This window comes from Bubalus kerabau, chromosome X (genome assembly GCF_029407905.1).
Source record: "Bubalus kerabau isolate K-KA32 ecotype Philippines breed swamp buffalo chromosome X, PCC_UOA_SB_1v2, whole genome shotgun sequence".
Taxonomy (NCBI): Eukaryota; Metazoa; Chordata; class Mammalia; order Artiodactyla; family Bovidae; genus Bubalus; species Bubalus kerabau.
The window spans coordinates 27611643-27636445 of record NC_073647.1 but is presented as its reverse complement, the minus strand read 5'-3'; the positions used below and the strand labels follow the sequence as shown (position 1 = coordinate 27636445).

Here is a 24803-nt window from a genome sequence, read left to right as displayed (position 1 = left end):
GCTATATGATTGGTAAATATTTTCTCTTATTCTGTAGGTTGCCTTTTCACTATTGATTGTTTTCTTTGCTCATGTATTCTCATTTTCTAATTTTGGTTTTTATCCTGTGCTTTTGGTGTCATATCCAAGAAATCATTGCCAAGTCTGATGTCCTGAAGCTTTTTCTCCATGTTCTTCTAGGAGTCTGGTAGGATCAAGTCTGACATTTAGATCTTTCATTCTTTTCGTGTTAATTTTTGTATATGATCTAAGGTGAGAATCCAACTCTATCAATACTTTTATAAGTAGATGCCCAGTTTTCCCAAAGCTGTTTGTTGAAGAAACTCTCATTCTCTATTGAATAGTCTTGGTACACTTGTAGAAAGTCATTTGACCTTATGTGCAAGAGTTTATTTCTAGCTTTCAATTCATTATCTTATGTATCTGCCTTTATGCCAGTCTTAATTACTGTTGCTTTCTAGTATGTTTGGAGAAATTTGGGAATGCAAGACCTCCAAGTTTGTTTCTCCTTTTCAAAATCATTTTTGCAGATCTTTCCAAGATCTCATGGTCCCTTGAGATTTCATATGAATGTAAGGGTTTGGGTTTTTTTTTTTTTCCTATTTCTGAAACAAATGCCATTGGTATTTTGATAGGAAGTCCACTGAGTGTGTAGATCACTTTGGATGGTATACACATTTTAACAGTATTAAGTGTTTCAATCTGTGAACTTGAAATACGTTTCCATTTGCTTTGTATTCTTTGATTTCTTTTAGCAGTGCTTTTGTAACTGTCAGTGTACAACTCTTTAACTTCTTTAAGTTTGTTCCTTAAGTGTTTTATCATTTTTGATGCTATTGTAAAGGATAGTGTTTTCTTGATTTCCTTTTTGGACTGGTCATTGTTAATGTATAGGCATGCATCTGATTTTTGAGTGTTGATTTTAGTTCCTGCAACTTTGCTGAATTAATTTGTTCTAACATTTTTGGTGGAATTTTTAGAGGTTTTTTTGCGTATAATATCATGTCATCTGCAAATTAGGATAATTTTACTTCTTTCCCAATTTGTATACCTTTTTTGTTTCTTGTCTAATTGTTCTATCCAGAACTTCTAGTACAATGATTGATAATAGTTCTGGAGTGGACATCCTTGCTTTGTTTCTGATCTTAGAGATAAAGGTTTTAGTCTTTGCCTATTTAGTGTGATAGTAGCTTTGGACTTTTATTAGGTTGTGATCATTTACTTCTCTTCCTATTTTATTAAATATTTTTATCATGAAAGAGTGTTGAATTTTGCTAAATGTCTTTTTTGCATTAACTGAGATGATCATGCAACACATTGTTTATATGCTGCATTATATTGATTGATTTTCATATATATTCTTGGATCCCAATAATAAATTTCATTTGGTCATGGAGCATGATCATTTTAATGTTACTGATTTTTAATTTGTTAGTATTTTAAGATTTTTTTTGTATCATTATTTGTTGAGAAAATTGGTATGTCGTTTTCTTGCAGTGTCTTTTTCTGGTGATAATATCAGGGTAATGCTGGGCTCAGAATAAGTTTGAAGGTGTTCCTACCTCTTTGATTCTTTAGAAGGATTAGGAAGGATTGTTATTTCTTCTTCAAATGCTGGGTAGCATTCTCCAGTGAAGTCATCTAATCCTGGGCTCTTTTGGGTGAGATTTTTGATTCCTACTTCAGTCTTCTCACTGGTTTTGGATCTGCTCAGATTTCTTTATTTCTCAGTGATCCAGCTTTGGTAGGTTGTATGTTTCTAGGTACTTATCAATTGGCATGTAATTGTAGTAGTCTTGTATAATCGTAAAATTTTTATTTCTCTGGCATCAGTTGTGATTTCCTCTTTTTTCAGATGTTTGAGTCTTTTTTTTTTTATTGTAGCTAAGGGTTTGTCAATTATGTTAATCTTCCAATTGTGTTAATCTTCCAAAATTGTTTGTCAATTTTGTGTTATTGTTAAAAGAATGTTTCTATATGAATATGAATTAAAATATGAAAGTTAATGGAAATCAAATTCTTCAGAGCAAGGGAAGAAGATGTGTGGAACAGAATTGTTCAGGGCTGTGGTATGAGTTCATACAAAATGATACTGTCCTCTCTATTGTTTTATCAATTATTATCACCGCTGAATTATTTACTTAATACCCAGAATTTCAAGCTTAAGTTCTCCATATCCCCAGCAATAAGTAAACCATCTTATACCTTCTTATAGTAATGATGGGAGGAAGGGCACAGACTGGGAGAGTTACCCAAGTTTGACATAAACTGTATTTCTCCCACTCTTTTTTCTATTTTCCGCATCCCAGAAGGGAGGGCCTTGTGATGAACTGGAGTGGTTAGGATCTGAAGTTTCCAAACCATTAGTAGAAACTCAGCTTTTTGTTCACATAAGAACCAAAGGCAGCATAAATGATTCATAGTATTAAATCTGTTGCTCCCAGGTTATGAAATAAAATTGCAAAGTAAATAAAGTCTCCCACTTTTCTCTCCTTTTCTCTCATTTCCTCTTTCTGTTTTTGCTGCCACCCCCACTGCCTTAGAAGGACCCCCATCTTCCACCTTTTCTCACTAGGCTACTTATCTTTGGCTAACCTCAGCCGGGTATAATCTCAGTTACATTAGTTGATGCCGTTGTGTGAAATGCTGCTTGATTAAGCCCTTTCTGGAGTATTTGTGTTATAAAGAGATGCCTATAAACTAAAAGTGTTCGAGTGATTGCTTGGCTGGGGAGTGTGGATACTCTTGTTGAACAGGAGAGTGACTTGTTCTGTATCCTCAGTGCACTGGGTATTTTTTAAAGGGTTTCAAACTAGAGAGTGACTTGATCTTACTCTTAAGAAAGGCAACTTTGAAGATTAAGCAAAGTAGTTAGTGTGCCCAGTTACTAAGTCGTGTCCGACTCTTTTGCAACACTAAGGACTGTAGCCATCCATGCTCCTCTATCCACGGAATTCTCCAGGCATGAATACTGGGGTGGGTTGCCATGTCCTCTTCAGGGGATCTTCCTGACCCAGGGATCAAACCCATGTCTCTTTCATTGGTAGGCTGATTCTTTACCATAGTGCCACCTGGAAAGCCCAAGCAAAGTAGAGGCATGAGCAAAAGTAGAATGAGGGAAACCTGTTAGGTGGTTACTGCTGTAGTATAAGCAAAATGTAAGGTTATATAGGGTGATAGTAGAAAAGACAATAACAATAAAAATAGAAATATTTGTTAACATTTATATGTAACATAAATATGCCAGGCACTCCCTTCTACATTCTGTTAATTCATTAACTCTTACTTTACAACAGTCCTATGAAATAGGTACTTTTGTTATCCCCTCTTTACTGATGATGAAACTGAGGCATAGGGAGGTTAAGAAACTTGTCCATAACTTATAAGTGGGAAAGCTGGGATTTGAATTGAAGGAAGTCTGGATGTGGCATCCATGCTCATAAGCACAACTTTGTCCCTCCTATTGCGTGATCAAGATAAATGGATCTAGTCAGGATATTTATTGTAGATAAAATCTGGACTTACTGATGTATTCCATGGGGAAAGTGAGAAAAAGAGCAAAAAAGAATAAAGATAGCCTCCTTGATTTTGCCCTGAGCAACTGGTTGTATTAGGTAGTGCTATTAAACAAAATGCTGGCGCTATTAAATAAGTTGGAAAGGACTGGGAGAAGAACAGGTTTGGGCCATGTTCATTTTGAGATTCTTATTAGATAGCCAGATGGAATTGTCAAGCCTGGAGCTCAGAGGAGATGTTTTAGGTGGAAATAGAAATTTGGGTGGAATCATGTAAAACATGATGAAGCACAAGTTGGAATCAAGATTGCCAGGAGAAATATCAATAACCTCAGATATGCAGATGACACCACCCTTACAGCAGAAAGCAAACAAGAACTAAAGAGCCCCTTGATAAAAGTGAAAAAGGAGAGTGAGAAAGTTGGCTTAAAACTCAACATTCAGAAAACTAAGATCATGACATCTGGTCCCATCACTTCATGGCAAATAGATGGGGAAACAGTGAAAACAGTGACAGACTTTATTTTGGGGGGCTCCAAAATTACTGCAGATGGTGACTGCAGCCATGAAATTAAAAGACGTTTGCCCCTTGAAAGGAAAGTTATGACCAACCTAGACAGCATATTAAAAAGCAGAGACATTACTTTGCCATAAAAGGTCCATCTAGTCAAAGCTATGGTTTTTCCAGTAGTCAGGTATGGATGTGAGAGTTGGACTGTAAAGAAAGCTGAACACCAAAGAATTGATGCTTTTGAACTGTGGTGTTGGAGAAGACTCTTGAGAGTCCCTTGGACTGCAAGGAGATCCAACCAGTCCATCCTAAAGGAAATCAGTCCTGGGTGTTCATTGGAAGGACTGATGTTGAAGCTGAAGCTCCAATATTTTGGCCACCTGATGCGAAGAACTGACTCATTTGAAAAGACCCTGATGCTGGGAAAGATAGAAGGCGGGAGGAGAAGGGGACGACAGAGGATGAAATAGTTGGATTGCATCACCAACTCAATGGACATGAGTTTGAGTAAACTCCAGGAGTTGGTGATGGACAAGGAGGCCTGGCATTCTGCAGTCCATGGGGTCACAAAGAGTGAGACACAACTGAGCAACTGAACTGAACTGATGTAAAACATAGAGAAGAGCAGCAGGCCTTGAGGAATTCCAGTGGAAAAGCATAGTCATTTGTAAGGGAAAGGGTATGGGTTTTGGCATTAGAAATATTGGAAGAGTTTCTTCAGTTTTACTGATGATTTCCTTTATCATATCCAGTCTGCTGATAAGCCCATTGAAGGACATCTTTATCTCTCATGCCATGCTTGTCATTTCTCACTTTTCTATTTGCTTTTTTTTTTTTAAGTTCCTATCTTGATGGCCCAAATTCTTCATCTGCACATATATGTTATCTGTGTTTTCTAGTAAATACTTACTTTTTTGCGGGGGGGTGGTGGTCAAGGCATGAGGGATCTCAGTACCTCAACCAGTGGTTGAACCCATGCCCCCTTGCACTGGGAATGCACAGTCTTAACTCCTGGACAACCAGAAGCTCCCTCCAGTAAATATATCAGTATTTTACTCATAGCTAATTTTCTATCCCTGTTTCTTAATTCTAAAATCTGATGATAGGTCATTTTTCTCTTGATTTTGTGCATTTCATGTTTTTAATGGACAGTGCATGGAAAAGAATGCTAGAGATCGAGGCAGGTAACCTGTATTTCTGGTCTGCAGTGGTCATACCTCTTCTGTCAGCCAGTCATCAGTGTTGGGGATTGAGTCAGTCTGTTCAGGAGTTGGCTGGCTTTGGAGTTTGCTGTAGATGTTGATGCTTTCAGTACCTCCGTGGACTCTAAATTCCTGCACGGCTGGGCTGCCACAGGGGTTTTCTCAGTGTTCCTGTTCCACTATCTGCTTTCAGCAGGTCCTGCATTCCTGAGACACAGTGGATGCCTCTCTGTATGCCCTTTCTCCTCCCCCAATGGTAAATTTATCTTTCTTGTTATTCTTTGCAGGGTTCCTGATGGGATCCGAGTGGTTTCTTGATTCTCCTACTCTCTCATTATTAGGCAGCCTTTATGCACCTTTGCCTCAGGGTAGAACTTTCAGCACTCTTTCCTGATCTCCATCTCAATGTCCCTTGGCAGCTGAACTTTGCCTTTTATTAGTACCAGGTCCTCAATATGAGGGTGTTTCCTGTCTATCCCCAGCAGCAGATGGCTTTGTTCTACCTCTCCACTAGCAGGAGTTACATGTCCCTGAGACCCTGCCAGGGAGGGTTTCTTGCCTTGCTCTTAGGCACAGATGGCTTTTGCACCCTATGAGGAAAGGGTCCACAGTTGCAGCATATTTTGCCTGTTTCTCCACAGCACTCAGTCAAACCTGTATGCCTGTACCTTTCTCGTGAGCACCCAGTGGATGCCCAGAGAGAAGAACTGATGTGTGCTTATGGTCTCCTCTTTTCTCTGAGGCTTGCAGAGATTTGAAACTGTCACATTGGCCCCTCCCAAGCCTTTTACAGTTGGTTGAAAATCTAGTTATTTTCTTCCTGTGCACTTTTATGACAGCCATCTCTTCCTCCTGCGCTTTGTTAATTGTAAAAGAGTCAGTTTCTCCCGCCTCTCCTCAGAGGGACTTTTTGCGCTTTGAAATTCAGTTAACTTGGTTGCCCTGCAACCTCAACTCTCTGATGAACTCAAAAAACTTACAGTTCTCTTGATTATGTGACTTTTTCTAATGTTTGTCATAATGGATGGTGAGGTTCTCTTGTTGACTTTGTACAAGTTAAGTGGAAACAACCCTAGAGTTGATTGTCTAACTGAACCATGTTGTTCCCCTTTCTTTAAAAGTCCTTTCTCGGTCCCCCCTTGGCTTCAGGGTGAGGCCTCAACACCTGAACCTGACCTGTCAGACCTTTGGTGGTCTGGCCCCAGTCCATCTTACCAGCCTTAACTTGCACTCCAGGTACAGAGACGTTTTCCTATCTGAGGTGATTGTCAGTGTTGTAGAAGAAATTGTGGTTTATATCTATCAGTGCCTGGGAATCATCTTCCATCCTTTAGATGAGTGTTTCCTTCTTCTGAGATGCTTTAGGATTTTGTTTGTTTTTTTTGCTTCTGTGTATTTAAGCATAGATTGTGCTTAAGCAACATAAGTATTTACGGATGTGAAGAAGGAAAGATCCAAGAGAATAAAATATTATTTACAAATTAGTTTCATTATTGATGCTGTTGTTCATGGCTACTGATTAAAATTGGCAAAGAAAATAAAATCGTTTCTGAATAGATCTTGAAACCCTCATCTTTATCTGCCAAATTATGTAGCAATTGGAAGGCAGGTGTGTCATTTATTAGTTCCATGTTTTATAACCAGTGTGTCCAAGCTGGTAAGCTAGATATTGACTCCCTAAAGTGGGTTGTCTTCTTTCACTAGCAGCCTCCTCCCTTTATCTGGGAGTGCTGTAAAAAAAAAAGTGTTAATTTATCATTTTCTATGTGTGTCATGGCATGGAAAATGTTGGAATGGACTGGGCTGGATAATTTCTTACATCCTTCTAAAAAACTTTATGACTATTCATAAGTTCGAAGTAAAGTAGTTGCAGGATATTAGTAATAATTTAATAAACAACTATCAGTTGGTAACTTTGTGCCAGGTAGTTTGCGAACCACTTTACTTGTATCCTCATTTCATACTCAAAACTAATCCTATGAGGTAGTTGTAATCATCAAAGACACTTAACCCAAGGTCATATAGTTAAGTGGCAGAGCTGGGACATAAAATCAAGTTGTAAAGATCGGTGTTTTAATCATTATGATTGATTTCGTACATTATTAAATTATGCACTAGAAATCATTCATGGTTTCTTCTCTCAGGTTTTTTCTCTACTTGAGCTTTGGGCACTAACTGATAGCAGATGAATTGTTGGAAAATTACCTAATGCCTCTCTAATTAAGTGAGATTTTCTGAGCACTGAAAAGAGAACTGTCACCCGACACTAATAACTATTACCACATGGAAGGCAAAGCATTTAGAAATATTTATCTTGATGCAGAGTGGGAGTGCAGCTGCCCAGTGTTCTTGAAGTACTCAAATGAAAATGTGTAGATTTTCTTGATTCAGTCATGAAATGATAATGGTCATTCTCTTATCAAACACCAATGCCAAACATATCAGAGAGCAAAAGAGTCCCTGGGTAATGAAATCACGTATCAGAGATTAAAGTTCAATACTGAGGTAATCTGAAAGCATCGTAAGTCCTTGTGACCTTAAAGAGGACTCTGAATGTTGAATAATATTGTTTTGTCACCTTTCACGTGGTATAGGATGCTGAGACATTCTAAGCCTTAGATGGGGAGAGGTCTTTTGCTACTGTTTTGCCTTTAGTTGGAGGTATAATAAATGCTTTGTTTGGAATTAAGAACATTGATACTTATTTTTCTGTCTGTACTAGGTTGGTGATATAGTAGAAGTACAGGCAGATGAAACCTTTCCCTGTGATCTTATTCTTCTGTCATCCTGCACAGTTGATGGAACCTGTTATGTTACCACAGCCAGTCTTGATGGGGAATCGAATTGCAAGGTAAACATTCTCAGCTAAGGATGGGTAATCATGCAATATTCCGTCCCACTGCCCCTAATCTTTTACCTTATTTTTTCCTATTTGTGGAAATTTTGTATTTGAAGACAGTGTTTATATAACTGTCTTTGAAACTTCTAAGCAAATACTCAGCTTTGGGGGAAAGGGTGGTGTTGGGTGAGGAAATCTACACCCCAGATAAAAGCCACCACATTTTTATAGCACTGTTTACATTTCATATTGACATTAACCCATTCCACATTGTATTTAGGCTTTTAAAATGAAAGTGCTCTTTAGGCTGAAACTATATAGCTATGAAAATAACTACATCTGAAGGTACTCTCACCTTCATCTAAGGTACTCTAAGTTTGATCTGTTTTTTTTTTTTTTTTAAAGTGATCAATATCCTCTTTTTAAAAATGTTTATTCCTGGCATTTTGAAAATCTAAGCTATTGGCTTGATTACTTTTAAAAAATACCTTAGGGTATAGTTTGGCAAACTAGTTGCTTTATTGCAACTAGGAAGAATTAAAAATGTGTGAGAGTAAATTTGTTCAAATTGGAGGATAACTGACTTCCCTGGTACTTTCTGGCACAATCAGTTCTTGTCTATCATCCAGAGTTCCACAGGACATAAAGATTTATCCTCTATGTGCTGCTGCCTTTAAGGAAGAGCACTCATGTGCTCACCTCCGTGTATCTTCTTGAGGGCTTTCCTCCACTTGTTTATGCTATCTGAACTCGAGGATGAGAATTCAGTGTGTGGTAAAGGAACTTAAATGCCTGTTAGATAACTAATTTTGTTACCACTTCAGGGGCATGGTGATGAACTAGTCCCATTTCAACTATTCGAAAACAAAGTTATATTTAAGGGGATGTCAAGGTGAAAATTGAGAAGTCTACCTCAAGATTTCCTAATAAGGGACAAAGTTGTTTAGAAGAAGAAAACTTAACTTTCAAGTGGTTTCATTTTCTACTTAAGTTAATCTGATCAAATCAGCTAAAAGTACATAGGTTTTCAACATCAGGAGATAGTTTAAAATATAGCTCAGGCAATTCCATAATATTCTCCAAAGATCATGCAACAGCTTTCCTTCAGCATAAGTAGTGTAGTCTTTGAGTCTGTGTCAGCCCTTCTTTGATGATTTATAAAAGGATTCACTGGAACCTGCCCTGAGTTCTGGGTCAATCAAGTAAGTACATAATATACCCTAGTAGAATATTCTAACTGTCTGACTAAAGCAAGATACATCATGTCTCTGCTCCTCACATGAGTTGTAGCTACTTGAAGCATTTTCAAGATCATTAATTTTGCTGTTTGTGTAATGGGAACTATTGATGATTTTTTTTCTTTCCGTTAGCAAAATGTTAGTATTCTTATGACCAAAAGGGTGATTCAATTCTTATGACCAAAAGGGTGATTCAATTCTTATTTGTATGTTAACTTCACCATATACTATGGTGAGCAAAATAATAGGTCTCAGTTCTATAAATAGGAGGGAGAAAAAAGTGCTTTAAATTTTTCATGGGGTTTTCAGTTAATTATATGCATGGTGCAAATGGAATTTTCTCTGCTGTCAGTATCAAGAAAAGCTTTTAGTTTTCTCATTATCTTTGAAATCCCTTCACAGCAGAGTTCACTTTCTAATTATTGTAATATATTTTAAGAATAATACCATAAAGTTTATCTAGTTGGAGATGTATTTGTATTATTCTGCCAAAGCCTCTTACTAAAAACATAGTGTTCCTGAAATCAGGTGGGTGTATGATTATGATTTTTTTCTTTTTTTGGGGGGCTGTTTTTGTTTTTTCTTCTGCTTTCATCTAGACACATTATGCGGTACGTGATACCATTGAACTGCGTACAGTCGAATCCATTGATAACCTCAGAGCAGCAATTGAATGTGAACAGCCTCAACCTGACCTCTACAAGTAAGAATTACCTGGTTTCATTTTACTGCTGTCTGATGGCTTTGCTTCTCTTTGCCATCAGTATTGAAATACCCACCACTTACCACCTCCTTTCATTTGTGTTTTTATGAGCTGTTCCTTCCTTCTGGCAGGCAAATGAATCAAATCAGCCTTGTTCACTACCAGCCTAAGATAAATTATTGTGGGCTCAGGCATCTCACTTGTGGTTTTTCTTTTATTATTTTTATTTGTAGACATGGCCGTCCATCACATTTTAAGATTATATAATCCCATAAGCCTGAGCTATCAAACTTGTGCACTAGACAGAGTTAATTAAAACAAAAATAAAACACTTTATGTGTCATCCAACAGTAAAGAGAGAAGGAAATGTGGGACCATGCAATTAGTAGGCACTGTATCCTTTTTTATGAGGATCATGATGAACTAAGTATTGTATATAGGCTGTTTCTTGTCCAAATGAACGGCTAAGTTGAGGGAGCAGTGAAATGGTGTGATTTCCTCTGTTTTGCTACGCCTAGGCTTTCTGGAGTAGAGTTGCTGATTAACAGTCATTGTGGGTTGTCAAAAATTTGCTATTTGATTTTTTTTTTGTACTATTTATTTATTTGGCTAAAGAGTCGGACATGACCGAGTGACTAGCATAGCACAGCACAACACATTTGGCTGTGCCGGGTCTCAGTTGCAGCATGTGGGATCTAGTTCTCCAACCCAGGATTGAACCCAGGTCCCCTGCATTGGGAGCATAGAGTTTTAGTCACTGGATCACCAAGGAAGGCATTTGATTTTTAAGACTGCTGATTAGTTTCGTTGATTAGAGCATGGTATTAATGAGGGTAGAATAATGGGTTTATGGCCAAGTGAGCCAATTAATTATATTCTCCTCTGCCATTACAGATGGCATCCATCTCCCATGGTACTCATCTTGTTAATGAATGCTGTTGATTGTAAAAGGGGACCAAATAGTGGGGTGTGGCTTACAACAATGCCCAGTAGTGGAAAAAGAAAGTTCTCATACTTCTATAAGAATTATACCCTCCCTCCTTCCTATCATTCCTTCTTTATTTTTTCCCTTCTTCTGTATCCACCTTGATAGTAGGAACTTAGGATCACAGAGCAGAATAGCTGTTTGCTGCCTTCAGGAAGCATGGAATCACAGGAAGGGGAGTGACTGATTTTGTGAGTTAGAGAGTAATATAGATCCTTACATATTTATAGGGTAACTCCTAAATTTTTCAGTTACCTTAAATATGAAGGAGATTTTTAGTGAGGGAAGGTTATTCCTAATGTTTCTAATAGATTGAGTACCCTTGGTATGTGACTTCAGAATACCTTCTATCGGATTGGCCAAAAAGTTCGTTGGGAGTTTTTCTGCAACATTGTACAGAAAAACCCAAACAAATTTTTTGGCCAGCCTAATACCTCCACCACCCTAGTAATCATCACTTACATTGTAACTGCCTGATTATGTAATTTGGTGCAAGGAACACATTTTTCTTGCTTATTAGGAGGCATAGTAATGGTGCAATTAATACATGTTGAATGAATGCAGATGTTCATATTTTGTATATTTCATAATAATAGTTCAGTTTTTCTGAAAAAAATCATAATTACATAATAGAATACTCATAACATTCTTACTAAGGATTTATAACTTTTTACCATATTTTTCAGAAATGTAGATTACCATGTGCATAGCCATATATCTGATCACTTGATCAGATCAAGCTCAGTATTCAGATCAGCTGCAAGACACAGCTTGGAAATTTCCAAGATGGTAATCTATCAAGTGTTCCCTAATGGCTGTTTCTCAAAGGATGATCTCAGGCCAACAGCATCCACATCACCAGAAACTTGTGGGAAATGCAGATTCAAATTCTTACCTAAACCAAAAGGCTGGGGATGGGGCCTAGAAATCTATGGTTTAAGAAGCCCTTCAGTAATTCTGATGCATGCTCAAGTGAAAGAATTACTGAACTTATGGTTTTGAAAGATGGTTTAGCACCAGAACCCTTTCTTCACATAAATGTAAAATAGAAGCCAATTATTTATATGAAGTTTAGATGAGAGGGGTATTGTGTGCATGCGTGGTGCCAAGTAGATCTTGAAAATCAACTTAGAATCTTTGTTTACATTCTTATAATCTGTAATATTTTAAAAATGAGATGAAAATATTACATACCATATTGGTTCAACTTAGCTTTTTCTTTTAAAATTCAGACAATAGGCTTTTGTAGTTTATTGTCTTATCTTTTTTTGCATTATTTGTATTTTGATTCATTCCCATATTTGGGGTAAATAGATTTTATCTAGATATAGAAGACACATGTGCTATTATATTCTTTTTGCAGGTTTGTTGGCCGAATCAATATCTATAGTAATAGTATTGAAGCTGTTGCCAGGTTAGTTTATAATTCCTTTAATCTGTCCTTTTAGGGGAGGGATGTTTCTCTTTTAAGCCCATTAAAATAGCTAAATACTTTCTTTTATAGAAAGGGATGGGGGAAAAGTGAATAAATCTGGAGTAACTAGCCACTGATGGGTCACCTTGTGATTGGTAGGGTTGTAGTGGCAGTGGCTCAGAGTGTGTGTGTCCTGGGAGAGGGTGGTGTTGGAAGTGATGATGAGGGTTTCTAAAATTGTACAACTCCAGACTTCTTTGACCATTATTCCCAAATATGTTTTATGTACTCTGTTGATTGTCCTTGGTTGTGAAGTGCCTGACCATATTGGAAGTATATCTGGAAAGCAGTGTTTTAAGGGAGAATAATTTAGGAACTAGATGGTAGACAAAATGCTGGAAGAATTAGCTGGACTTATGTAAAATGAAAGGCTTAATAGTTGATAATGAAACAGTTCATATAAAAAGGGATGTTTTTTCCCCTCTTCGATCACCCAGTTATTTTAACTTTTCCACTTGGCCTTTATAGCCAGTGCTCAGAAGGAAGTTAAACACCAGGAGCTCAGTGATCCCCCCTCAAAGGCGTGTTTGCACTCTATAAATACAGCACCATGTCTCCTTCCTTTACTTTTGCTTTTCCAGTCTTTTACAGTCACTTTTTCTATTTCTTGCTGTCTGCTGTTATCTTGGCTTTTCATGACTCATAGTCCTTTTACCTCTGTGCATGTCTTTACGTCTCTGTGTTGCTGGCATCTCCTGTACTGTGTGCTTCTATTTGTGCTATACCCTAAGTAACTTCAGAGGGGAGGATTTTTCAACTCATCTTGTGTTAGTAAGCATATAAGTAGACAGATGCATCCTGAATCTTTTGAAAATAGATGTGTGCAAGAGCAAACTATGTCCCCAAAGTTGATGGTGCTATTAGTTGGACTCTTTGAATAAGTTGTGTTCATTTTTTGTTTAGGTCTTTGGGACCTGAAAATCTCTTGTTGAAAGGAGCTACACTAAAAAATACCAAGAAGATATATGGTGAACGTTTTTTTAAGATATACTTACTAGAAATAGGCCTTTTAATACCTAAATGTTCATAAATAGTGCAGTAAAAAAATTGAACATGGTATTTAATTCCATTTAGTCTAAGTCTCTTTTTAGGTGTTGGGAATTTATAAGATGGTAAACTAACTTGAAATATGACAAACTATGTTGATTAAAATTATACTATAAAAATATACTGTAAATGATTATTAACTGGTAAATAGAAGAGAGTTTAGAATTACTATTTTTATAGATTGAAAAAGTTGGTAGATCCAACTGGGTGGGGAGTTGGGTTGGCAGTCTCATTTGTAACCTAATTTTCATCATATTGTTATTCCTTAGGAGTTGCTGTTTACACTGGAATGGAAACCAAAATGGCATTGAACTACCAAGGGAAATCTCAGAAACGTTCTGCTGTTGAAAAGTTAGTGTGCCTCACAATTTCTTTACTTGTTATTGAACTGAAATTGTTACTTCTCAATATTTCCAAGTATCAACAGTATGAAAAAACAACATAAATTGTGATAGCATTACCATTTTAAGCACTTCTTTTGTTCCAGAAACTGTGCTCATTGTTTTGTATGGCTGATTTGGTTTAATCCTCTAAGCAACTTGGAGTAATTCCTGTTAGTCTGAACACTTTACAGATAGAGAAATAGTCTTAGAGATGATAAGTGATTTACCTAAGCTCACTTAGCTATTCACGGGCAGAGTTTAGGTAAAATTTATTCTCTTTTGCTGACAGTTAATGGTTTGGGGTCCTCCAGTTGCTATATGTAAGGAGTTGGCACAACACAGATAATGGTCTTCTTGCAAATAATTGTGTGGTACTTGACACACCTTCAAAGCCATTTGCACTGGCACCTTACTCTCCTGTTGCCATGGACATGCAGTATATCAGCAACACCTTCTTCATAGCTCTACTTTTGGATTAAAAGAATCCACACTAAGCTTGACTATTTCACATTTGCTTCTCTACCCTCTATTCCAAACCTTTAGGATTCAGGTTTGGAAACAATCTACTCCTTTTATAAGGGTTGAGTAGGTAATGGTGTGTGTGTTCTGTCACTTTATAGGATCCTTACTAAAGGTGTGTTGAGCTAATCAGCCATTTCACTTTGGATTACGGTTAGGACTGGCTTTTCCATTTTACCAGTCAAGAGTAATGCTTTAGCAGTGATAACTGAGGTTCACCCATACAGGCCTGCACTATGGTTACACGTTGTACATAGGAGAAGCTTTAGAAAACTGAACAATTTAGTCTATACCTAGTTGATATCTTCAGTATTTCAGTGGTTTTTAAATTCATAATATCTTATTTTTCAGATCCATTAACGCTTTCCTGATTGTGTATTTATTTATCTTACTGACCAAAGCTGCAATATGCACTACTCTAAAGTATGTTTGGCAAAGTACCCCACATAATGATGAACCTTGGTATAACCAAAAGACCCAGAAAGAACGGGAAACTTGGAAGGTAATTTGTTTTATGCTGAAAATCGTAACCCTAGTACATTGTGACAGGGGCACCCTTAATTGAAATACTGCTTAGATAATGATACCTTGGTATTAGGGATTTCTCTTGGTTGTATGGTAGCCCCAAGCCATTAACTTTAAGACATTCTAGCATTTTTTTCTTAACCCTAGGTGTATATCCTTGTTTTTAACTCTTAGGTTAAGAGTTTTAGGCAACTGGGCCCAAAGGTCTGGCAAGTTAATATGTTATGATCTTGTGATATATCATGATAGAAACATAATGGATACCTACATGAAAACTTTGATCCTACATTCATATCTGAGGGTGGGAGAAGCAGAGACCTTAAGGAAGTTTAAGAAGTGTTAAGTCAAGGTACATTCACTAAACAAAAGTGACAAAATTCAGGGTGTTTTACATGTTTTCACATGCTATGATGATAATGTTGACCAATGATATAGTGTCATTGGGAAGTTTCTTTTTTATAGCAAGAGCAGTGCTTTCAGCATTGAAATTAAAAGATAGAAAGTGTATATTACACTTGCTTGATGGAACTGTGTGTTTAATTATGAACTATTCCCTTTTTTTTTAGGTTTTGAAAATGTTCACCGACTTCCTGTCATTTATGGTTCTGTTCAACTTTATCATTCCTGTCTCCATGTATGTCACAGTAGAAATGCAAAAATTCTTGGGCTCCTTCTTCATTTCATGGGATAACGACTTCTATGATGAAGAAATTAATGAAGGAGCCCTGGTTAACACATCAGACCTTAATGAAGAACTTGGTCAGGTAAGAACTCATTCTTACTTAAAATAAGGTAACATAGTGAAAATTGCTTTTATTGTAGTCTGGATCACCAGTGTTTGCGACCATTTCACATTTGGAAATGTAACTCAATAAAAATTTCTTTATGCAGGCATGTAATGAAGGCAAGTGATGTTATCTTAACTATAGTGTCAGTTTTTGCTGGCATTTTTGAGAAAGACCCGATTTATGTATTAAATTTAAATGTTACAGAAATTCTCTTTAAAGCTCAACCTGTTGGTGGTGTTGATTATGGGTTATTGCTTTGAAACAGAAAACAAGTAGTCTTCATCACCATCTATAATCATTTAGGGATAGAATGTGGGGTAGTGTAAATAAAGCTATTTTATAAATACATTTTGTTCCATAAACCAAATTGACCAGAGTTGTCCTATGGACATTTTCTTGGTATGTTTTCTTGAACATTTCTGATCAGATGGAATATAGACCTAGAAAGCAGAGTTGTTTATTCTGTGCAAGAATTTAAATGAAGGGAAGATGTGAGGGCATGCACTCCACTAAATGCTTTTTGCTTCATGTACCAGTGTAGTCCAAGCTTTGAACTTCTTGCTAACCCAGGTTGTTTTCAAATGCTAGGCTGAAGCCTAGCTGTAATTCTTCAAGTGGTGACTTCTTGGGTTCTTTTCTGACTAGTATTGAGAAAGTTTTTGTGTTTATCTGAATTTACTATGTCACGTAATGATTTTCACAAGCCGAAGGGAGTGTTTTGGCTTGCATTTTCTTCTCTTTATATTTAGAATGTCAAGGCTGTGGAAATGTCATTTCTGGGACTAGGAGATGCAGAATCAGTTAATGGAACTGTGTGGCTGAGACAGGGCCTCACAGTTGTTTTAAATGGTACCGATTTGCACCTATACCTCAAAACTCTGCTCCTGAATTCAGTCTCCCACTACCCCCACTCTGTATTTCTGTTCTTTACACAACCTTTGCCTAAACTAGAGTATCCTCTTGACAACTAGTCACAAAGCTGAAAGGATTCTCCAGATACCATTGTGTTGAGACCTGACTCTAGGACTCCAGGATCCCAGAGGGTGGCATCTGCCTCCCACAGAGACACTGAGTCACAGAGGATAGAATAAGCCATGAACAGGCAAATGCCTTTCCCTTATATATTGTTCCCAGAAGTTTCTTTTATAGGTCACTTCAGTGACCACAGCTGACCTTAGCCTTTGTAAACCAGAACTTTTCATCCAGGGACTGAGCCTGGTAGAACTGCTCTAGTCCCAGCAAAAGGCATCACTCTGCAACTCTTTTGCATGGGAAAAAAAAATGAGTTATAAGCCACCTCTGGTGAACTTTTCCCTGACAGCTGATCTGCCTCTTCTAGATTCAGTGCCTGACTGCATGGATTAACCTACCCAAGGGTGAACATGGCTAGTCCCCAGCTGCTGCAAATAGAACAGCCATCTTTCCACATGTGGCACCTAATTCTCATGAGAGATAGGCAGGCTATCCAGGCCAGACCTCCACCTCATCAGATTCCATCTTATCTACGAGGATGTGGTTTTGTTCCTATCATCTAGACTTATTCATACTTCAGAAAGTAAAATAGAGCTTTGGATAATGATCTATTAATAATAAATCTGATCAGTTAAAACAAACCAGTTTTCATTTTAGCCACCACTTCTTTCCCCCACTAAAACCTGCTTTTTTGGGTATGATCATCATTTAACCAACTAAGGTAATAACCAGACCACCACTTATATTTGTACAGTATAAAAACAACTTACCATCATACCAACTTACATCAGCTTGTATGTGTAGAAACAGCCTAAATGAAAATGCAAGGAAGTCTTCAAATGATTTTGTTTTGCATTTAGTGGACCAGTACACACAAAATCAAGTGTAACCGGTTTCCTCCTTGATGAGTCATAGTTTAAAATCTATAGGACTTTTATTTTACCTAAGAGCAGTGTCAATTTCCATCAGTACCATTGCAAACACTTGCTTAACCTCTTTCAAAGTGACCCACATTGGTATTAAAAGAAAATAGGAAGATATGTTTAGAACACTGTTTGTCTTTGACTTGAAAAGCAAAAAGAAGTAGACTGCTCAGTTCAATTGGAATAGAATGGGGTCTTTTATGATTAGACATCTGTCCTTTAGACAACCAAATGGTTTTAACCTTTAAAAAATTGTGGGGATAGTCTGTTCCTTCATATCCCCTCTCAGTCTCTCAGCTATGCCCAGCAGTATGCCAGAGTATATACTCTGATTCCAGTAATTCAATCTAGTGGTTGTGCACTAAAGTTCTGTGTTATCTAAGATACGTTCTTGGTTCTGGGGGCTACTGTTACAAAGTAAACAAGAAAACCTCGAGTTGTTCACCATATAGTTGAAGAAATTCACTTATCATACCCTAACTGTAGCAATGTGGTGATAATCAGAAAAATTATAGGGACTATGAAATGATGGAAAGAGTCCAGTACTGTGATTTTGATCAGGTCAGCAGCAATGACAGTCAACATCTATGTAACAACTTAGAGCTTGCAAGCATATTTAGTAATCTTTACAGCCTTGTGCAGCAGCTTTGATTATTTAAGGCTAATGTTTAATGTTCAGAGAGATGGGAGTTTTTCCAAGGTCACAAAGTTACTGGGTGGTGGAGCCATGACTCCATAGAAGGTCTTCACTAAGTTTAAACCATAAAAAATATTTTGACCTGTAAACTAGATGATTTCACGTGTTCAGCCTTTATCTTAGGGCTCTCTCTATTCTTAAACAGCTATCTCACTTTAGGCTTTCTGTCCATAAATTGATGACTTTGAACTTGCTTACTGATAGAGAAGGTCTGCAACCTGCTCAAACCTACCACTAAAGAGGAAGAGGCTGATGAGAATCAGAGGCAGGCAGTAGCCTCTCACTCGTCAGCCCTGTCTCTCCTATAAGTATGAGGATACTCTTTAATAATAGCCAATCTTCTCCTCCTCTTGCCCTTAGTATAGCGCATATATTAGATCATTGGTTCTCAGAGCATGAGCTCAGGAACAGCAGCATCAGCATCACCTGGGAACTGATTAGAAGTGCACATTATCTTGTCCCACCCCAAGAGCTACTGAGTCAGGAACTCTGGTGATAGAGCCCAGTGATCTGAGTTAACAAGCACCCTCCAACTGAGTGTGCTGCAGACTACAGTTTGATAATCCCTCTATCACAGTATACTTTGTTGGCCTATACCCTTGAGATTCATTGTAGACAGATCCATACTGTACAAACTGCTATATATAGGCAAACAATTGCACTTTATGTTTTTAAAGTTATTACCTTTGTAATCTATAAAAGATTTCAAAATGGGTTAATGCTCAGTCAGCTATAGGAGCTTCACCAACCCAGGAGAACCTTTTGGAAGACAATGAAGGTTAATAATTTTGATCACACAAAAAGCCCCAAAGAATTTCACTTTAACTAGAAAAATCTAGATGATACAGGAATAATAGCACTTGGATTAATTTAAAGGGAGAATTCAAACTTGGCTGGCTAACAGAAAAAAGAGAAGATTGGAATGCTATATTTGTGCCAGTGCTGCTACCGTGAAAAGCTTTGAAAAATAATTAGAAAGCAGCTACTGCCGCAGTTCATCTCTTTCTCCCTTACATAATAAAAACCTTAATCTTGTACTTATGCTTGTTCCTGTCAGCCCGTAATTTTAACTATTTAAGCATAAATTGCCAAAAAGGAGGATAAAATTGTGGGTTTCCAAAAGCCAGATGTTATAAATAGAAGAGATAAAAACTGAGATAAAATGGAAATGCTCAAAAAGGCTTATTTTACATGGAAAATTTATTTCATAGCTTATTTTTTCCATTATTTATGAAAGTATGCTTATACTTTAACCTATCATTATAAACTCTGCTCCTTTTTTTTTAATTTGGAGACTTTTTTGAGGAGTATCTTAAAATATACATAGTATTGGGGAAGAAATTTCATTTATGTTTTTGATCATTTATTGACTTATTGTGTCTCCTAATTAAGTAACTGTTATTATTATTTCCCCTGTCTGTCTATATTCTGTAACTGTTACATACATATAAGACACAATGCATTTCACTTCAATCCAGTATATTTATAGAAAATTTTACTTTTCAAGGAAAACTTTTGTTACATCCCATTTGCTTACGTGCATGCTCAGTTGCTAAGTCGTGTCCCACTCTTTGCGACTCCATGGACTATATAGCCCACCAGGCTCCTCTGTCTTTGGGATTTCCCAGACAAGAATACTGGAGTGGGTTGCCATTTCCTTCTCCAGGGCCGAATTAATTTAGTTCCTATCAAATATATTTTCTGTGTGTGTCAGAGATAGAGAAATAAGTGGTCCATAAAATGTTTCCTGCTTGGAAAATTGACTTTTGTTATGTTAACTTCTTTATTGACTTTTGTTATGTTAACTTCTTTATATCAAAACATGTAGGTGTTAAATTGAAGGAGTCTTAGTTTGGACAAAATAGCCACAGTTTTCCTTCCTACTAATCTCCTGTATTTGAGTAGGTCTACCAAAGAGTCAGGCACGACTTAGCAAATGAACAACAAGAACCTTAGACATGTGATACTATTTCAGAATCTTAAAAAATACATGTTCATTTCTCATTCATTTGATAATACTGCTTCTGTCATTGTCTGACATTTGACAAGTCTTTGGAAAAGGTGATTTCTGTGGATATGAAAATAGCCATGCTAACTAAAAGTTAATCACATTGAAGAAAGTAAGAATGCATATGTTTGTATTCTTGTTTTTAGGTGGATTATGTATTTACTGATAAGACCGGAACACTTACTGAAAACAGCATGGAATTCATTGAATGCTGCATAGATGGGCATAAGTATAAAGGTGTAGCTCAGGAGACTGATGGACTCTCTCAAACTGATGGACCCTTACCATATTTGGACAGAGCTGATAAGGTGGCATTTTTTGCGTTACCATTTTGTCTTGAGAAATCAATTTAGATAGGCATATGTTAACAGAAATGAAGGATTTGGGCACGTGACATAGACTTTTGAATAGCCATTTGTTCGTTGTTGCAACTTCACCTTTCTTATTTTATGGACGCTTCTGGAATTTGTAAACAAGTAGAATTTATAAAAAGTGAACATTGTGAGAAATGGCATTTGGGTAAATCTTTCACTGTGTGATCATATTTGGTGCTTTATCTTTAAAAATATGAGCTACTCCAAGAATGATGTCTACTGAAATCATTCAAGCCCCAGGAGTGTCTAGGCATTAAATGAACCAGAGTCTCCATGCACCTGAGCTATTGCCAGATTGTGAATTAGAACTGAATGCATTCTTTTAGGCCATGGAGATGTCACTGCTTTGGGATTAGGTGGCACTGCAGTAAGAATGAGTTGATAGAGCCCCTAAGGTATGTTAGCTGGGGACCAGGCATGTTGGCAGGGATTAGGAGAATATATAGCTCATTTGAGTATTAGGAATTCATAAATCTCTGCTATTCAATTTGCTGGTGGTTATAACATACTCTCACATTAATAACTTTTCTCTGTTCATTGACTACTTACCAAGTGATCACAGTAAAAATAATATAGTCATTTTTCTGTCACTGTTCAACAGAATCGAGAAGAGCTCTTTCTGCGTGCCTTGTGTTTATGTCACACTGTAGAAGTTAAACCAAATGATACTGTTGATGGAGTTACAGAGTCATCTGAATTAACCTATATGTCATCTTCACCAGATGAAATAGCTTTGGTCAAAGGAGCTAAAAAGTAAGCACATATGTTATGCTGGATGAATAATTTCAGGATAATAATAATGTTCTCCCTGTAGTTAACAATATGGTATTCTCACTTCAAAGTTTGTTAAAAGAGTAGATCTCATATGTTAAATGTTCTTATTACCCCAAACAACAAAAAAGCAAAAAGATCCAAAGAAACTGAGAAATTTCAGGATATCTATTCCCTTGATTGTGATGATGATGTCACAGACATACGCATGTTTCCAAAGTCATCCAGTTGCACATATTAAATATTTGCAGTTCTCCATTAGTTATACCTCAGTAAGTAATGATATTTTAAAACCCCAAAATAAGTTGTAGAAAAATACATTAGCATTTTCAAAGAGTAAAAAAAAATCAAACATTTCTTTTATTTCTCCAAAGAAAGTGAAATCACAGGAGGACAGGCATTATTTTGTTTTTTTCTCTTATTTGCTTCAATAACCTTGTCTTATGGGTATCCTTATTCTTTAATAAGAAGCCAAGCTACTTTATCGGAAAGTTGGAAAAAATTCCCAAACCTAACCAATTAAGACCAAAAAGAAAATAGCAATGCATAGTTGTAACTTTCATCACTATTTGTGCATTCCAGCCAGAAGTCCAAATGTTCACATTATATTTTGGAAATCTTCTAACAATGGTCACTTTTCATATAACACATGTTATTTCTGAAGTACTCCCAGCAATTTTGATATCATTTGGTTACTGAAAGTCCTGCTTTATCCGTGAGGCCCAAGATGATTAAGTGGATAAAAGGTCACCCCATGTGTTAGCTACAGAATTGAAATTACAAATTGCCTCTTTTTTTGGTTATGATTTGTGACTGGGCATTGACTTGGTCTGCGTTATATCTCAGCAAGTAAAAGGAAGTACAGCTATAGATTGGGGTTTTATGAAAAAGAAGAAAACAATGAACAAGTATGAATAACCCCAGTGCAAAGGGAAATTCATCATTCTTTAAAAATACACAGTGGTCTTTTTTATTTTGTTTCACAGGTATGGATTCACATTTGTAGGTGTTCAGAATGGCTATATGAGAGTAGAGAACCAAAGAAAAGAAATAGAAGAGTAAGTAGCACCGTATGTTTGATGATTCTCACTTCTTAACTCCACAGTCAGCTTTAGATGGATTTAGGAAGGGCAGCAAAAGGAAGTGATTGCATCTATAAATATAAGACTCTGCTCTCCCAGGTAAGAGTTTTATATAAATGTAGCTGGAGTAGAAGACATTTTTCATAGAGTGGCAGAAATTAGCGTTTGAGGTGTAAATGATTTCAGTTTTGTTCACACATCGATCCAGTAGCCTGAATGAGCATCTGCCTGGACTTTTCTGAATTTTAGATGCCATTTCAGGTCTCCAGCACATGCTGCAAGAAAAATCAGTGAACATGTATGAAACCTTCTGCTGTCTAGAACCTGACGAATCATTCTGGGATTACACGCCCTGCCAGTCATAATAGCTTTGGTGTCAGAAACTTTCTCTTATTCTAGATACTTGAGTGTGAGCCCCAGGGTAGTACTCTGATGCAGTAGTAAGCTCCACATTTCCTTTTTTTTTTCTTTTTGCTACAGAGATCCCAACAAACAAATCTACCTTGCCTTAATAACAGGTTTTATTTAGGCCCTCTGATTAATTTTATATCCTTTATAAGAACTTGAAATATAATTATCTGACTTTCATTCGGACTCCTAGCATCTCCTGAGACCCATCTCAGAAACCTGTAACGCATGTAAATTTGCTAGGGAATATGCCTCTTTGGAAAGGAATGTTCAAGAGCCAGAGGAAGACTCTTTGGCCTGACTGCCAGGAAGGAGCCGAATTATTGTCAAAGTCCAGATTCTAGCCAGTTCACAACAGTACCCCCATCTGGCCAATAGCAAATGAGACATTATGCTACAAGTAGATGTCTTACACACATATCCTATATCCCCAAACCAGTGACCTGCTCACTCCCATCAAAGACAAGCTTGGTAGTAAATACTTTTAAATCAGATAGTTGTATATAAGTTATTTATTTTCAAGAAACTATTTCCGCACACTTTCTCAAATAACTCTTATTTTTCTTCTTCATTTCATCTACTGCATAGCTTAGCCAGTGCAACACAGAGCTGATCATGTCATTCCACTGTTTATACCCTTCAATGGATTACTATTGCCATTAGGATAAAATCCCAAGTATCTGCAATGGCCCACAATGTTGTCAGGTCCTAATCCCTACCTACCTGTCTTGCTGCACCCCTATCAACTAGATCTCAGCCTTATGTGGACTACTGTCAGTCCCGCCACGGGCCATGTGCTCTCATGTTGCTCTGCCTTTGCACACGCTCTTCTCTATACTCAGAGTGCCATGATATCCTTTCTCTATCATGTCACTGCTGCAAGACACAGCTCAGGCAAAACCTCCTCCAGGAGGCCTTCCTTCTGTGCTCCTACATCTCCTCTGTGTGTTCCTTTACTTCAGTATTTGGAAGACTAGGAGGTAGTCACTTCATTAACCTCTGCTTCCCTTATCATGGGCTTTCCTGGTAGTTCAGATGGTAAAGAGTCTGCGTGCAATGCAAGAGACGTGGGTCTGATCCTTAGGTCAGGAATATCCCTTAGCGGAGGGCATGGCAACTCACTCCAGTATTCGTGCCTGGAGAATTCACGGACATAGGAGCCTGGTGGGCTGCGGTCCATAAGGACGCAGAGAGTCGAACACAACTGAGCAACTAACTCACACACACATCCTTATCATATGATAAGCCCCTTAAGAGAAGATTCATGTGTCTTCTCCAGCATCTGTCACTGTGCCCAACACATAGTAGGCATTCCGTAGATGATTAAAATAAGTGGCAGGATGGGACTATTTCTAGATAGCCTCTAGATATGGCTTGGTGGGACAGCTCTTTGTACCTCATTCCTATGCAGTCACTCTCCCCTTACTATTTTAAGTCATATAATGAGAAGGTATAGGAACCCCTTAACCACCGCTAGTGTCCTCTGACAGCATGTTCCAAGTGCAGAGAAATTCCAAAGACACAATGGAAAGAACCCTTGTGCACACAAGCAGCGACCCTTAATCCAAGAGGAAAGCTCTGTTAATGTAAAATGTTTCTGTTGTGTGTTTTTTTTTTTCCCCAGTGTGGTCTTGGTATTTCACTTTTCTCACTTTTTTTTTTTCTATTAAAGGTATGAACTTCTTCACACCTTAAACTTTGATGCTGTCCGCCGTCGTATGAGTGTAATTGTGAAGACTCAAACAGGTATGCATATTTAAGACTTGACTTTTTCTTTCTTTCCATTTGTAGATTTGTTGATCAACTACTTCAAGAGAGAAAAACATTTCATGTAGTAGT

The 24803-nt window shown here is 37.3% G+C and overlaps 1 protein-coding gene across 7 annotated transcripts in view; it reads left to right on the top strand.

Moving 5' to 3' along the window:
• ATP11C (ATPase phospholipid transporting 11C) overlaps positions 1–24803 on the top strand; it is a 171134-nt gene that overhangs the window by 93376 nt on the left and 52955 nt on the right. For all 7 annotated transcript variants that reach the window (XR_008708645.1, XM_055565175.1, XM_055565174.1 and 4 more), the window contains 11 exons: positions 7951–8079; positions 9905–10008; positions 12357–12407; positions 13371–13435; positions 13784–13865; positions 14768–14918; positions 15508–15705; positions 20476–20637; positions 21305–21456; positions 22461–22532; positions 24637–24710. Coding sequence is in view for 6 of the 7 variants with exons in the window: in XM_055565175.1 (XP_055421150.1) it covers positions 7951–8079; positions 9905–10008; positions 12357–12407; positions 13371–13435; positions 13784–13865; positions 14768–14918; positions 15508–15705; positions 20476–20637; positions 21305–21456; positions 22461–22532; positions 24637–24710 (1240 nt within the window). In the remaining variant the exon portion in view is untranslated. The remainder of the gene's footprint in view (positions 1–7950; positions 8080–9904; positions 10009–12356; positions 12408–13370; positions 13436–13783; positions 13866–14767; positions 14919–15507; positions 15706–20475; positions 20638–21304; positions 21457–22460; positions 22533–24636; positions 24711–24803) is intronic.